Genomic DNA, 14,902 nt, shown 5'->3' on the forward strand with positions numbered 1-14,902 from the left:
GCTTACCTAAAAACTTTGTTATAAGTCTATATTAAAAACAGTGTATTTACAACTAAAGCATGCGCACCCACTAGATAATCTTATCCTTGAGCGACTTGCAAAAAAAATTAAAATATTGAGGACCTATACTTGCTTATATTATTATTATATTACGAAATATGATGCATCGGGTCCACCTATAGCCTTAATACTGTTTCGCATTCACCCAGGCTTGAAGACACGTGAGGCAAGGAAGAAACCCTGGAACCACTGTGAAAAAAAATTCCATCAAAAAATTCGCCCCGAAACAGCCTGGGTCTGTAAAAATCTGCACTTCAGCGGGAATCGAATCCACGACCCCTAGAACGGTATCGTATCAGTAACAAGCACGCTTACCACTGAGCCAATGCTACTCCTCGTGTTATAAGTAATTATTTCCTATACATTATAAATGATATTGCAAAGATTTCAGCAAAAATATTTTCTACAATTGACCTAAATAAAGGTGTCTGATAGTAAACTCAATTTCTTTTTTATCACTCTTATCACCTAAGTAGGTCATATGTACTATTGCTTTAGCAGAGGAAAGTAACTCATGAATTCAAAGAGGAAATTTGAATCTCATGATCATGAAAGAGTATTTCAGATTGCATAATCTGAAACATCATTTTCTTTAATTAGTGATACAGTTAATTTTCTATAATGGAGACCTGTAAAATAAAATAAAAGTCGAGTCGTTTTATGCTTTGAAGAAATATGTTGTTAAAAAAGTTACGTTGCTTAATGCATACACTTAATATAGAGAACTACATATTTGTAAGTAATGTAGGGCCAATAGAGAGCAAACTTGATTTTTTAATTTAATATTTTGCCAAAAAACATAAGAAGACGTGTTTATCTGCTTATTATAAAGGTCTTTTTGAACTGAAGGTGAAGTAATGCCTAACTTTTTAAACAAAGTTTTATTTTACATTATGCACACTGAACACTTTTTCAAGATTATGAGATAAACCTTTTTTTTTAACTAGTATTGTATTATAAGGAATATGATCATTATGTATTATAAAAAATAGGTAAATAATTATTTAATACTGGCATGTGGTACATCACCTTTATTATATACAATACCAACTACCTCACTTAAATAAATTTATAGAAATTATTATTGTGTAATTTCAGTATCACAAAATTATGAGTTTACACAAACTTTTATCTTTGAGGAATATGTTATGCTTCATTGCAATCAGTTGCATAAGGGTAGAAAAAAATTATATTTCTTAACTATTACAGTAATCTTCAGTGTCAATAATCAATCAAATACTTCTGTAAATCAGGGAGTTATTGTTATACAAACATCTTTACTTATATCAGGCCTTATTTCTTATTAATTTTACAGCTATGTTTATGCAAAAAAATTAGTGAAAATATACTGCTTGTCTTTTGAGAAACAAATCAAGCCTAAGTTTATTAAAATTAAATTCTACCTCGAAAAAGAAAAGTAGCATGTTGTGATCATGTTTATAAAGTACTCTTATTAACCATTACAAGAAGCAACGTTTCTCTCTCAATAAGAAACCAACGGCATTACCCGTGACATAGATTTATTCCTCAAATTATTACTTTTGTAAACCTACTTATTATTTTTCATTAAAATATACATACAATCAATGGTAAATAAAACGGCATTAAAAGGAAGTGGTCAGTACAGTAGAAACTCCAAATTATATACTAAGTGTCTTCAAGAATATAGACCTGAAATACACAAATCGTTGAAGTAAAAATCATAGATAATACACAAAATTCCTTAAATGGACCAAGTTATATTTATTGTTAAGTTAAATCATGGTGATACTTAGTAATTAATATTGAAGTTTCAAGAGAAATTACGTTATTTTTTCTACTTAATTTCATATGGTTTGTCTCTTTCAGCTCAGTCGAGGGTAGTTTTAACCCTTCGACAATACATTAATATTACCAATTTCTATGTAGTATACGATACTGAACATTTTCTCTATTATTTCTCTAGAATTTTTAAATACTCATTTTGTACACAAAAATTTAAATTCAAACTTATTACTTTCTAAGTTTATCTGCTTTAAGGGTTGTTTTCGCCCCATTACAATATTATTACCCACAGAGCCTAGAAAAAAATTGACCAAATGAACGTTTAGTCTGCTGAGTTGAAAAATAAAATTTTCTTTTAGTTTTCATAAAATTTCGCTCATTTAAGCCTATAAAAGAGTAGTTTTAGCCCCCTACAACATGTAAACATCATTCATTGAACGATAAATTTTAAATTTTAAACGATAAATAAATGTTGTACGATAAATTTTTTTCCTCACATTTTTCTAGATTTTTAACGGATACAGTGAAAAATTTGAATTGAAAATGATTTTTTTTAAATCACAATAACTTTAAAAGTAGTTTTCACTTTTTTCCGGGAAACATTATAATTTTGGACTACTTTTGCAATATTATGTGTTTAATAAACTGTAAGCTCCAAAAAAATTACGGAGATTGGTAAATTGTTGGCAGCATAACTTTATTTTAGAAACATACTCTTCGACACCAAAAGTACTAAAAAAAAATTTACTCGCAGCTCACTTAACGATAAAACCACATTTCGTAAAGGCTAAACCAAAAGAAACAATTTTGAACATCAATTTAAGCATTATGAGAAATAGTCTAGTTAATGTTGTTCTAACGACTTTTTAGCCAATATTTGTCGGATTGTATAGGATTTGAAAGAGACTGAAACTCTAATTTTCCACTATCTGAAGTAAATTTACATATGTAAATCTGAAGTAAATACTAGCGTGGTCATCGAGGATTCGTCTGCCTTCTCAAACTTACGAGACGCTCCCACCCTACTAGATTTGATTACAATGTAACCTGCAAAAACAGGAGCTATGTCCTTTACCTAAACCTGTTTACTAAATCGTCAATATAATTATTATTATTATCATTATTATTACTATTATTATTGTCATTATTTTTGTAATTGTAATCATTATAATTATGATAACGTTCATTATTATTATTATTATTATTATATTTATTATTATTATTATTATTATAATTATTATTTGTATCATTATTATCATTATTATTATTATCATTAGTATTACTATAACTATCATTATTACCATTTTTAACAGAATTATCATTATCATTATCATTGTCATTATCATTATCATCGTCATTATTATTAACATTATTATAATAATTTTAACTAACATCATGATCATCATTATTTTCACTATAATTACCATTATCATTGGCATTATCATTGTCATTATTATTATCATTATAATTATCATTATTAGTATTATTATCATTATGATTAATTATCATTTTCATTATCATTATTATTATCATTTTTTTTCCGATGTCGTCCATACTGCCTTTATGCACGATAAAAGGGTGTCCGAACCATCCTCTGTGTGGGACTCGTTATGACCATACCCACTATACTGGCAAGACCTCTCTCCTGGGACAGCTCACAATCTGCTCTCGCATTTACACTTCAAGCCTGGGCCACGAAGTCTTACCCTCTGGTTCGGGCTTCTTTTGGTGTTTCGTTACCAACTTGTCTTGTAACTTTTGCGTCCTCTAGGATATTTTCTAGTTTCCGCCATGCATCCGAACTGCTCTTTTCTGTTTACTTGGAGGGATAGAGCAAAGTAATAGGTAGATGCTTCCCAGCGTGAGCCAAAACCCGGCCACCCCCAGCAAAGGCGCAAGGAGCGCACCCACCGCAGATCCCGAGAGGCAGAGACCTGGGCCACCGAGGTACAGCCGCTCATCGGTAGGACGGTTCCCCGTGTTTTCGCTTAGTCCATTTCTTGTCATCTCTTATCGGGCGTGCCGTCCATCTACCTCTAGATTCCTCTTGCCATCTATGTTGCCAGCATTCGCAGGTGATTTCCCAGGCGTTTTTCTTGGCCTCCATTCTTTCTAGGTCCTGCTTCGTAAGGTGCTTCAATCGTCTTTCCCTCGCAAGGAAGTCGATGGGGATTACACCTGCTATCACCATTACCGCAGACTCTGAGACTGTGCGATAGGCGCAGGCTGTCTTCAAGGCTCCTATTCTTTGAACTTGACCAATTTTCACTCTCTTCTTTTCGATGATCATCTCATCTCCCTATATCTCAGCCCCGTACAGAACAATAGACTAGGCCGTAGACATAAGGAGCCTGCGTTTTGCAGGCTTTGGTCCTTTAACGTTCGGCATGGTTCAGCCTAATGCTGCTACTTTTACCGCCACCTTATCTGCTGCTTGCCTAAGGTGGCTCCAAAAAGTAAGCTTTCTATCCAGCGTCACTCCTAGGTATTTTACGGCATCCTTCGTCATTACTTCTTTTTTTTGTACCTTGAGGGGGATGATGGTATCTATCTCTTTTCTCGTCTATAGTACGTCAACAATTATTATCATTATTATAATCGTATTAATTATCATTATGATTATCATAATTATTATCACTACTATTATTATTGTTATCATCATTATTATTTTCATCATAATTATCATTATCATTGTCATTATCATTGTCATTATTATAACCATAATAATTATTTTTTTTATCATTATCATTATCATCATTTTAATTACTATAATCATTATTATTATTATTATTATTATTATTATTATTATTACTATTATTCATATTATAGTTTATATCATTATAATTATCATTGTTATCATTATAATTGTTATTTGTATTATCATTATCATCATTATTATCAAAATAATACCTATTCAATAATAATATTCATAATAATAATAATAATAATAATCATAATAATAATAAGAATAATAATAATTACAATTATAATAATAACAATAATTGTATACCTAATGGTCGCATTAAATTTACAGTTTAACGACAAGCGTCAGAATCATATACCTACTATATCGAACTTAGGTTAAATACAGCTCTTGAAATTAAGAATGAGAGACTTATCTAAACTTACGGTGCGAATAAATGTACAGCTCCTCGGTAGCTTAAATGGTAAAGCAACTGTTTAGTAAACAGGAGGTTGTGTGCTCGATACGCACCTGGGAAGGATATTTTTCTGATTCTTATTTATTTTAAAAAAAAGAAATTATGTGGTTGAGTATTATAAATTTAAAGTATATTGGATATTGAGAAAAGGGCGTGTATGACGGATATAGAGTGTTTGTATAAAAAGTGCCACCATGTATAGAAATGCACTTCTTGATACAATGATTAAGATGTATCAACATTCGCTTCTATATCTATTGGTCGTATTAAATTTCTAGTTTACCGAAAAGCACTAGAATCATATACATACTATATCGAGCTTAGGTGAAAGAGAACTCTTAAAATTATAAATGAAAAACTTATTTCAACTGACGGTGCGAATAAATGTACAGCTCCTTGGTAGCTCAAATGCTAGAGCTACTGTACAGAAAACAGGAGGTTGTGTGTTCGATCCGCACCCAGGGAGAATAGTTTTCTCATTCTTATTTATTTCTGAAAGAAGATTTCTTGAAAAACAAATTAGAAGGTTTAGTATTATGAATCTTCAGTACATTGGATTGAAAAAAAGGATGTATATAGAATATAGAGTGCTTGTATAGAAACTGCCACCGTGTATACATATGCACCTCTTGATACAATGATTAAAATGTATCAACATTCTCTCATACATCTATTAGTCGTACTTAATTTCTTGTGTACCGAGAAGCACTAGAATCATATACCTACATTATTATTGTCATTATTATTACTTTTATTATTATCATTGTCATTATCACTGTCAATTTCATAATCATTATCATTATTATAATCATTATGATTATTTTAATTACTATCATTATGATAATTATTGTCATTATCATTACTACTGGTCACTTGCAAGTGACGCGTATCGGAGGCGAACTTGTCGTGCGAGAGAGACGGATAACGAACACACTAATAAACGGGTTAGAGGGATCAGAGACGCCATCGAGACGCCGGCTTGGGCTTTTTCCGTCAAACTACATTGTTACGTCTTAGCTGCAAAGGGGGCTATTCCTCAACACCTTTCGTCAACACTTCTCGCTCTTTCGCACGACGCCTCATTTGGTAAGCCGTCGTTATAATTTTCTTCACGAATCAAATTCAATTGAATTATCACGAGTTATACATTGTCATCGCTCCGCGCATTTCTTCGTAAGTGATAACCTTGAACTACTCTTGTAAATATTTAGTTTTGGTTAACTCTTTAAATAAATCTTTATTGTTCAATACAAATTCAATTGTTCCATTGTTGTTTAATTAACCAAGGTCGACGGGCTCTGGAAACTAGCCCTGTGAAAATTTATGATTTACGGCTGAATATAATTGCTGCACGAGTTACTCCATTTACGCTCGGTAACGAGATCAACGTGAGCTGGTGACCTCGTCGCAGCCCTTACAATTTTTCAGCTTCCACTGCGCACAAAGGCTACCATGCCCTAGCATCAACAAGGCATCGAGGCATCATAATTTGGTAGCAGAGCTCGTAATTTCCACGTGGTGCAAAACTCCGAGGCTCTCCGTCAGCCATCTTGGCATCGTTGCGTCATCGTTCGACGACGCCGTTCCTGCGCTGATGGTGCGGCCATTTTCTCTTTTTATCACCTTCCTGTCTCTCTCGAACAGCGGGGGCCTACGTCATCGGCAGCATACGCGTCGAGCGACAGAGGGGAGGAGTGAAGACAGTGCGCAGTAATGACAGGTACAAGAGTAATATCTATTTGCTCGCTCTCACTCACGCGCCATATTATTTAGTCGTATTCCATTGTTTCGATTAGTTTTTCCTTCGAGTTGTAAAATGGCTAACTTTGAAAAAGTTTATAGTACTCAAGTTAAAGCTTTTCCGCATATTCAAAACTTTTATGCCAATAGTACAGATAAGGTTGGTCCTGAACGTCAAACTCTACAACATTTAAAATCTCGCTTAGAGCTTTTAGAAAATTATTGGGGAAAATTTGTAGAGCGTCATGAATTTCTTGTTCTCTTCCAAGAGGAAAACCCAAATAAGTTCTATTTTAAGGACGAAGTGTATTTGCAAGTAGAAGATCTGTATATTCATGCTAAAGCTCGTATTTCCGAACACATTGATCATCTTTCTACAAAGGAAGGGACCAATCTCACTCCGTCTCCCAATCCCACAATTGCCACCGCAGCTTTGCTACCAATGTTGAAGCTTCCGGTGTTTTCTGGTGCAAATAGGAGTGGGAGTCCTTTAAACAGATCTTCTCGTCAATGATCAAAGATAAAGCAAATGTATCTGAGGTAGACAAACTTCAACATTTGTTAAATTCGGTACAAGGAACAGCTTCCCAAGGTCTTCGTGGCTCTGAAATTAATGTTTCTAATTTTAGGGTTGCCTGGGACAAGCTTATACGCCGTTATGATAATACACGTCTGCGTTTATTTAATAATTTGGAAAAACTCATCCAACTTCCAGTAGTTCGAGCTCGCAATGTTCATGATTTAAACGATCTTGTAGATAAATCAGAGGAGGCCGTTCGCGCTCTTCACGATTTGAGTTGTCTAGTGGACCAGTGGAGTTCATGGTTCATTCACTGTATCGTGCGGAAGTTGGATGCGAGCTCGCGTGAGAACTGGGAGATCTCACAGGAAGCTATTCAAGGATTCTCGTTACATAAGGATCTCATAACGTTTCTAGAGCGTAGAATTCAATCCTTAGAGCAGTCAAGGGCTGCTTCCGAAAAATCAGATTCCCGATCAAATCACAATTCTCGTTCAAATCCAAATACGAACAAGCGCGTTTCGGCTCATGCTACTCAAGCTAGAGATTCTCCCTCTAGCAATCCCAAACAGACTTGCATTTACTGCAACGAGCCACACAACATTTTTATTTGCACGAAGTTTAGAGAATTGCCCAATCAACAAAAATGGAAACACTGCATAGCTCAAAAGCTGTGCCTAAACTGTTTGCTACCTTCTCACTTTGCAGATAAGTGTCCATCTTCAAAACGTTGCAAAACTTGTGATGGTCTTCATCACACTCTGTTACATTCTGATAACGTAAACACCAAATCGTCAGATAAGAAGACAGTTAGCAACAAGCAACCTACTAAAGCATTCAAAAACCCAATTGAATCGAACTCAGAGCATCTAAACGCTCAGTCAGACGATCCGTTCTTTGCCGCTACTGCCAACACATCCCCACCTATCATCAATCAAGTTGATCCTGTTGTTTTCTTGGCCACGGCACGGATTCGTTTGTCAGACGCACACGGTAATACTATTACAGTGCGTGCTTCAGTTGATCCTGCATCGGAAAGCTCTTTTGTTTCCACCCGTACCGTTCAGCAACTTGCGCTTAAGATTAAAAGGTCGCTTCGTTTAGTCATCGGCATGGGGGGAGCTGAAACTTCTAAATCTCAAGGTTCCGTTCAATTAGTATTAACATCAGCTAGAGAAAAACAATTTCGTGCCAACTTATCGGCATTAGTACTGGACGACCTCACTCGTCTACTACCCAAGAAGCAGGTTCCACTGGGCAGCTGGTCTCATCTTAAGGACCTTGAACTTGCTGACCCTCAGTTTCATAAACCTGACAAAGTTGACTGTGTTCTGGGAGCGGACATTTACCCTCTTATTCTAAAAGCAGGTATCAAGAAAGGTTCTGTTGAAGCTCCAATAGCTCAACAGTCAATTTTTGGTTGGCTACTAACAGGCAAAGTTTTAGCTAAGCCACGGAAATCTAATTCGCAGATTCAGTTGTTTCACACATACACTCAATCTTCGTTATCGGAGACTCTTCAGCACTTCTGGAAGATCGAGGACATCCCTAATCAAGAGATGTTAACTCCAGATGAAAAACGTTGTGAAGAGTTCTTCCTCAATACTCATGCTCGAGACTCCACAGGTCGATTTGTTGTTAGGTTGCCTTTAACTTCGAAACCAACGTTCTCGAACACAAAAATTATTGCACGATCTTGTTTGCTACGTTCTGAGCGCCGCTTGCAACAAGACGAAGCCCTTGCCCAAGCTTACAACGAGTTCATGCCAGAGTATTCAAGGCTCAAGCATATGGAAATCGTACCGAGAGCCGAGTGGTCGCACGACAGCTACTACTTGCCACACCACTCTGTTTATCGTCCAGGGAACAAGAAGATCAGAGTAGTCCTCAACGCCTCTTAGAAAGACGCTTTAGGGAGTTCTTTAAATGACTGGCTTCTGACAGGACCGGAGTTACAGTCTGATATTTCGATTGTGATCACTAATTGGAGATTTTTCAGATATGTCTTCACCTGCGATGTAACCCAAATGTTTCGTCAAATCCTAGTGCATCCCGATGATTGAGATTGGCAGCGTATCCTGTGGCGTGCCGACTCATCACAACCCATTCAGGAGTATCGAGCTACTACAGTGACCTACGGCATGGCCTCGGCTTCTTATTTGGCTCTGCGTGTCATGAAGCAGCTGTCACTGGACGGACAGAGCACGCATCCCAATGCAGCCTTAATCCTGCAACGATGTTTTTATGTTGATGACTGCTTCGCTGGAGATGACACTGTGGATGGTGCCATACAAAAGAGAGACCAGCTTATCTTTCTTCTCCTCACTGCTGGTATGAAGTTGGATAAATGGGCATCCAACGAACCTGTCATCATCCCTGGAAATCAACCTCACTCAAAACCTCTCATCAGTGTCAAGCTTAATGACGTCGTCTCCACGCTGGGAGTCAAATGAAATCATGAAACAGATTCCTTTTCATTTTCTATTGAAGATAGACCCTTACCCTTGGTGATTACGAAAAGAGCAATTTTATCTGAAATAGCTCGCTTATTTGACCCTCTAGGTTGGATAGCTCCAATCATCATCCAAGCCAAAGCCATGCTGCAAGAGCTTTGGTTGCACCAACTCGAATGGGACTCGGTGCTTGACGATACGCTCTCACGAAGATGGATGGCTTTCCGAGAACAACTACACAACTTGACAGCGTTGTCTATACCACGCTGGTCCAACATCTTTTAACACCAGGTGTGGCACCTACACGGCTTCCCAGATGCCTCTGAACGCGCCTATGATGCCGCCATCTTCGCTTTCGCTCCAGGAGGAAAATCCACGCTACTTATGGCCAAGACCAAAGTAGCGCCCATAAAAAAACTAGGTCACCAATTTTACTTTTTCCAGAACCCTACAATGAAAATGATGAACAAGTCTCTTACGTAAGCCGCTAGAGGCAACTCAACCTTATGTAACATTCCTTCTGGTCTCGCTGGAGAAAGGAAATCCTGCACCAGCTCCAACATTCCAACAAGTAGCTTAAACAACAACCAAACCTTCAGTGTGGTGACGTGGTTCTGCTGAAGGACGAGCTGGCGCCTCCAGGACGATGGCCTTTGGGAGTCATTTTTGAAACTCACCCTGGAAACGATGGACTAATGAGAGTAGTTACAGTCAAGACTGCAAAATCAACGTTCAAACGTCCCATTAATAAGCTAGTTAAACTGCCAACTGACGACGAACTTCAGACTTGCTTCGCTCATCATATATGTTCAATTAATCAAAACTTAGACTATGAAAATTGCGTGTCAATTTAATTATGTCAGTGCCTTTAAGACTTTAAATGCTAATCCATTGTCAATTTTCTTGCTAAAGTTTATACCGGGTAAGCCTCCGCGAGTTAGCATTTTGTATTTTTTTTCTTTTTGATAAAATCACATTAAGTTCATGAGTTCCGATTAAACTGTTTATTTTGATTATTAATTTTTTTTTTTTTTCGTTTTAAGCTTTACATGTATCGCTGATTCAAATGCAACAATCAGCTAAGGGCCAACTTTATTTCGAAAATAGGATTTCATTTATTTTTAATTTCGTCTTTTTATTATCAGTTCATTTTTTTGCTTTACTTTGACACTATATTGCGTCAAGGGCGGCGGTTATGGTCACTTGCAAGTGACGCGTATCGGAGGCGAACTTGTCGTGCGAGAGAGACGGATAACGAACACACTAATAAACGGGTTAGAGGGAGCAGAGGGAGCCCACTACTATAAAGTCATTTTCAATATCTACAAACTCAGTAGTGAGTGTGGCACTCCCTCTTCTCTTTCTACTTTCTGGTGCTCGGGCGCATTCAAGACGCCGAGCGCTTTTCACTTCCGAGCGAAGAGTCGAAGCAAGCGGTCACTGTACCTGCGCTGAGCACAACGGCTTTCTCCTCGGAGTCAACGGTTTGGTTTTCTTCGTCTCGACCACCATCGAGACGCCGGCTTGGGCTTCTTCCGTCAAACTACATTGTTACGTCTTAGCTGCAAAGGGGGCTATTCCTCAACACCTTTCGTCAACACTTCTCGCTCTTTCGCACGACGCCTCATTTGGTAAGCCGTCGTTATAATTTTCTTCACGAATCAAATTCAATTTAATTATCACGAGTTATACATTGTCATCGCTCCGCGCATTTCTTCGCAAGTGATAACCTTGAACTACTCTTGTAAATATTTAGTTTTGGTTGACTCTTTAAATAAATCTTTATTGTTCAATACAGATTCAATTGTTCCATTGTTGTTCAATTAACCAAGGTCGACGGGCTCTGGAAACTAGCCCTGTGAAAATTCATGATTTGCGGCTCAATATAATTGCTGCACGAGTTACTCCATTTACGCTCGGTAACGAGATCAACGTGAGCTGGTGACCTCGTCGCAGCTCTTACAATTTTTCAGCTTCCACTGCGCACAAAGGCTACTATGCCCTAGCATTAACAAGGCATCGAGGCATCAATTACTATCATTATTATTATCATTATCACTGTCATTATTATTATCATTATTTATTGTTCATCATCATTATCGTTATTATTATTGTTTTTTTCCAAGGTCGTCCAGAATGCCTTTTAGGGGTTAGTAGTTAAAGATAAGGTTATTTTTATTAAATAAGAGTTTAGTAGTTAATATATATTTATATTTGTTGTATTGTAAGTATTTTTTTTTAGGTAGTAAAACATTTTTGTGTGCCAAGGTTCTATCATCGTCAAAACCTGCAGCGAAGTCAAGATATGGTTATGGAAGGATTAGAGCATACAATTAATCCGGGAAACGTGTGCATATTGGAATCAAAGTATGATGTGTATGGTCTGCAGCGATTGAAAATTTTTTTTTTTCTTTTCTTTCTAGGTTCAACGGGCAGGATGGCTGCGAAAGGTGAGCAAGCGTGTATATGAGCGTCGCCTTGTACTAGAATTCGCTAAGGTTGAGGAAGGTTCTGAAGAGGATGTGTACAATCTCAAATTCTTGTTTACTCTTGCTGAGGTGGTAATTGACACTTTCCCAGGGGTGGGAATTTCTGTAAAATATTCCACCTTCAAGTTTTATATCGGTGAATATTTGGTGTGGGAATTCGATCCGACCAAGAAACCGAAAGAAAAAAAAACAAGAAAAGTAAATAAATAATATTTATAAATATATATGTATATTAAAATAAATGATTTTATTATTATAATGTTTTTTTTAACTACTCAATTTTTTTATGACTTATAATAAAATATACGGTAAAAATTATGAAGTACAATATTTTATGCGCTATCAGACGTGTACACACGCAGACAATTACATGCAACCGTGAAATAGTATGTGTCGTCATACATCCTTTGTTTTACTGCGCTAAATTACCGAATACACGCTTACAGCGGCTGCTTTTTACTGCACATTAGGTAAATGTACATGTGTGTGGAACGCAAAATTTCTACTTCTGTCAGGGGTTTCGATATTTCGTACTCTTTTTTTTTTTCTTTTTTTTTGCGTACTTAAACAGGGGTAAGTCTCATTGGGAAAGTCTTATTCGTAACATCGCTTTACTTTATCTGTATATGATAGTTATTTTTCTATTCTCTGCTTCACGTTATTATTACATATCTCCTATTATATTATATATATCTCTATGTTATTATTATTTTTTTTTATATGAATGATTTAAAAAATTCCATTGTAGTATTTATCTAATTTTCCTTTCCGAGGTTCTTTTATTCCATAAATGTTATACCCATTTCTAAATTCTGAGGTCTTGCATGTTTATCATGATTTTGTTTACTTTTATGTTTTCATTTTATGAGCTCATCATGAGCTTTTTTATGCATGTCTCTTCAACAACCAATCAAATCAATAAGATAATTATCGTAAGACTGTATTTGATAATTAGTTGGATATGGATTTGGTAGGCGTGCTTTTCTGCCGTATACTAATTCATATGGTGTGAATCCAGTAGCTGTATGCAGTGATGTATGGTATTTATGTACAGCAAAAGGTAATATTTTATCCCATTCCAGTTTAGTTGTAGCTTTTGTTCTTAAAAAGCTTGCAAGCACGGCATGGTTACGTTCTACTGAACCGTTGGATTTGGAATGGTAATGTGTAGTGGTCTCAAGATTGAAACTGCAAATTTCGGCTCAGTTTGTTAGTATATTGTTTCGAAAACTCTTCTCATTTTTGCTGAGTACTATTTAAGGCACTTGATGCAACGCTATAAAGTGTCTTGCCAAAGCGTCTGCAACTGTAACAGCTCGGATGTCAGGTATAGCTACTGCTACACTGTATTTAAAAATAGACATAGTCTAGTAATATATGTTTATTTCCTGATGTTGTTGTTGCTAAGGGTCCTATAGTACCGATGGCTATTTTTAAGAAAACTAAAGCTGAAGTATCAGTTATAATCATAGTTTCTTTTGATTTTATTCGTGTCAGTTTTTGTTCTTGGCAAATTTTGCATTTTCGTATAAAATTTTCAATATCTTTTCTCATGCCTTCGCAATAATACAATTCCCGTATTCTTCTATAAGTTTTATTTATGCCTCTATGCCCACCTCTGTTGTCTCATTTCGTTCGATAGATAAGCACATTTACCGAAACATGCAGTTATTTTAAGGTTTTGCATGACTAAGTTTTTCATAAATTGCGTTGGGCGAAATTTCTCTGGGAAAATTGTCAGTTATTTCACCCTTTTTAGATATTCTCAATGTTTCTATATTTTTACTTTCTATTGCTTTAGCTAAGCCTGCTAAGCATGAGTGAAAATCTTCAAGTAATATATCGTCTCTTTCTCTTTTTTTTGATAACCAAACATAATACTAATTTATTTTTATAAATGATTGTTTTCACATCATCAACTTGTGGTTAAATTTTATTTCACTTGTATTTTGAAATAAGATTTAAATCTAATAATAATTTATTCTTAATAGAATTAAGTGTCAAGTCAGCCGAAAAAAACCTTGCAATTTTATCTTTTGAATATGTTAAACATTCTTGAAGGCTTAATATTTCGAGATAATTTATTTCTGTTCTCATCAAAATTTTAATTTTAGTGCTTTCTTTACGAGTGACTAGGTCATTGCGTTCAGCATTTCATTGCAGTTCTAACATTCCGAATGCGGCTGTGGGACGAGTAGATGACGTAAAGTTACTCTGCTGCGGGGCATAATGCTGTTTTATGAATGTGTCTTGCTGCTTAGCACTTGAACGAAAAGGTGTATTGGGTATACTACAATGCGTATTTTCTCTCTTTCTCTGGCTTCTTTACTATCTTCTTGTTGAATAGCAGAAACATTAGGCTCTTTCCATAAAGTATCGACATCATCTCCTATTACCGTAGATGCAGCCTTAGAGCGTCTTTTAGGTGATTTTGATTTTGTTGGAAAGCTTATTTCTTCTAAAGAATTTTCAGAGTCATCGGAATAGTATAGTGCATTATTAGATAAAGCTTTTGGATTTTGAAAATTTGCTTTGGTTGACTCTGCTTCACTATTTTCTGTTGTTTCTGGCGGTTTGTAATAATCCAAATATGAAGACGTGTCAGAAAAATTTGTATTTTGTAAAACCATTAGTTAAAGGATATTGTTTATCATTATTTTTTCCGAAACAGCTTTCTAAAGCATCTTTATGCTTTGGTCTGCGAGCGGTGGTATG

The 14,902-nt window shown here is 36.0% G+C and overlaps 2 protein-coding genes across 2 annotated transcripts; one reads left to right on the forward strand and one right to left on the reverse strand.

Annotated features, from left to right (window-relative positions):
• Nucleotides 1-3,781: 3,781 nt before the first annotated feature.
• Nucleotides 3,782-4,114, reverse strand: LOC149373619 (uncharacterized). The gene has a single exon (XM_089596938.1). It carries the CDS (start codon nucleotides 4,112-4,114, stop codon nucleotides 3,782-3,784), a length of 333 nt encoding a protein of 110 aa, XP_089453064.1.
• Nucleotides 4,115-7,235: 3,121 nt separating this feature from the next.
• On the forward strand, nucleotides 7,236-9,146 carry LOC149373620 (uncharacterized). Its single transcript, XM_089596939.1, has one exon. It carries the CDS (start codon nucleotides 7,236-7,238, stop codon nucleotides 9,144-9,146), a length of 1,911 nt encoding a protein of 636 aa, XP_089453065.1.
• Nucleotides 9,147-14,902: the final 5,756 nt, after the last annotated feature.

Source organism: Copidosoma floridanum, unplaced genomic scaffold (genome assembly GCF_036245765.1).
Source record: "Copidosoma floridanum isolate Cflo_tuat_1 unplaced genomic scaffold, Cflo_Japanese_pri ptg000030l, whole genome shotgun sequence".
NCBI lineage: Eukaryota > Metazoa > Arthropoda > Insecta > Hymenoptera > Encyrtidae > Copidosoma > Copidosoma floridanum.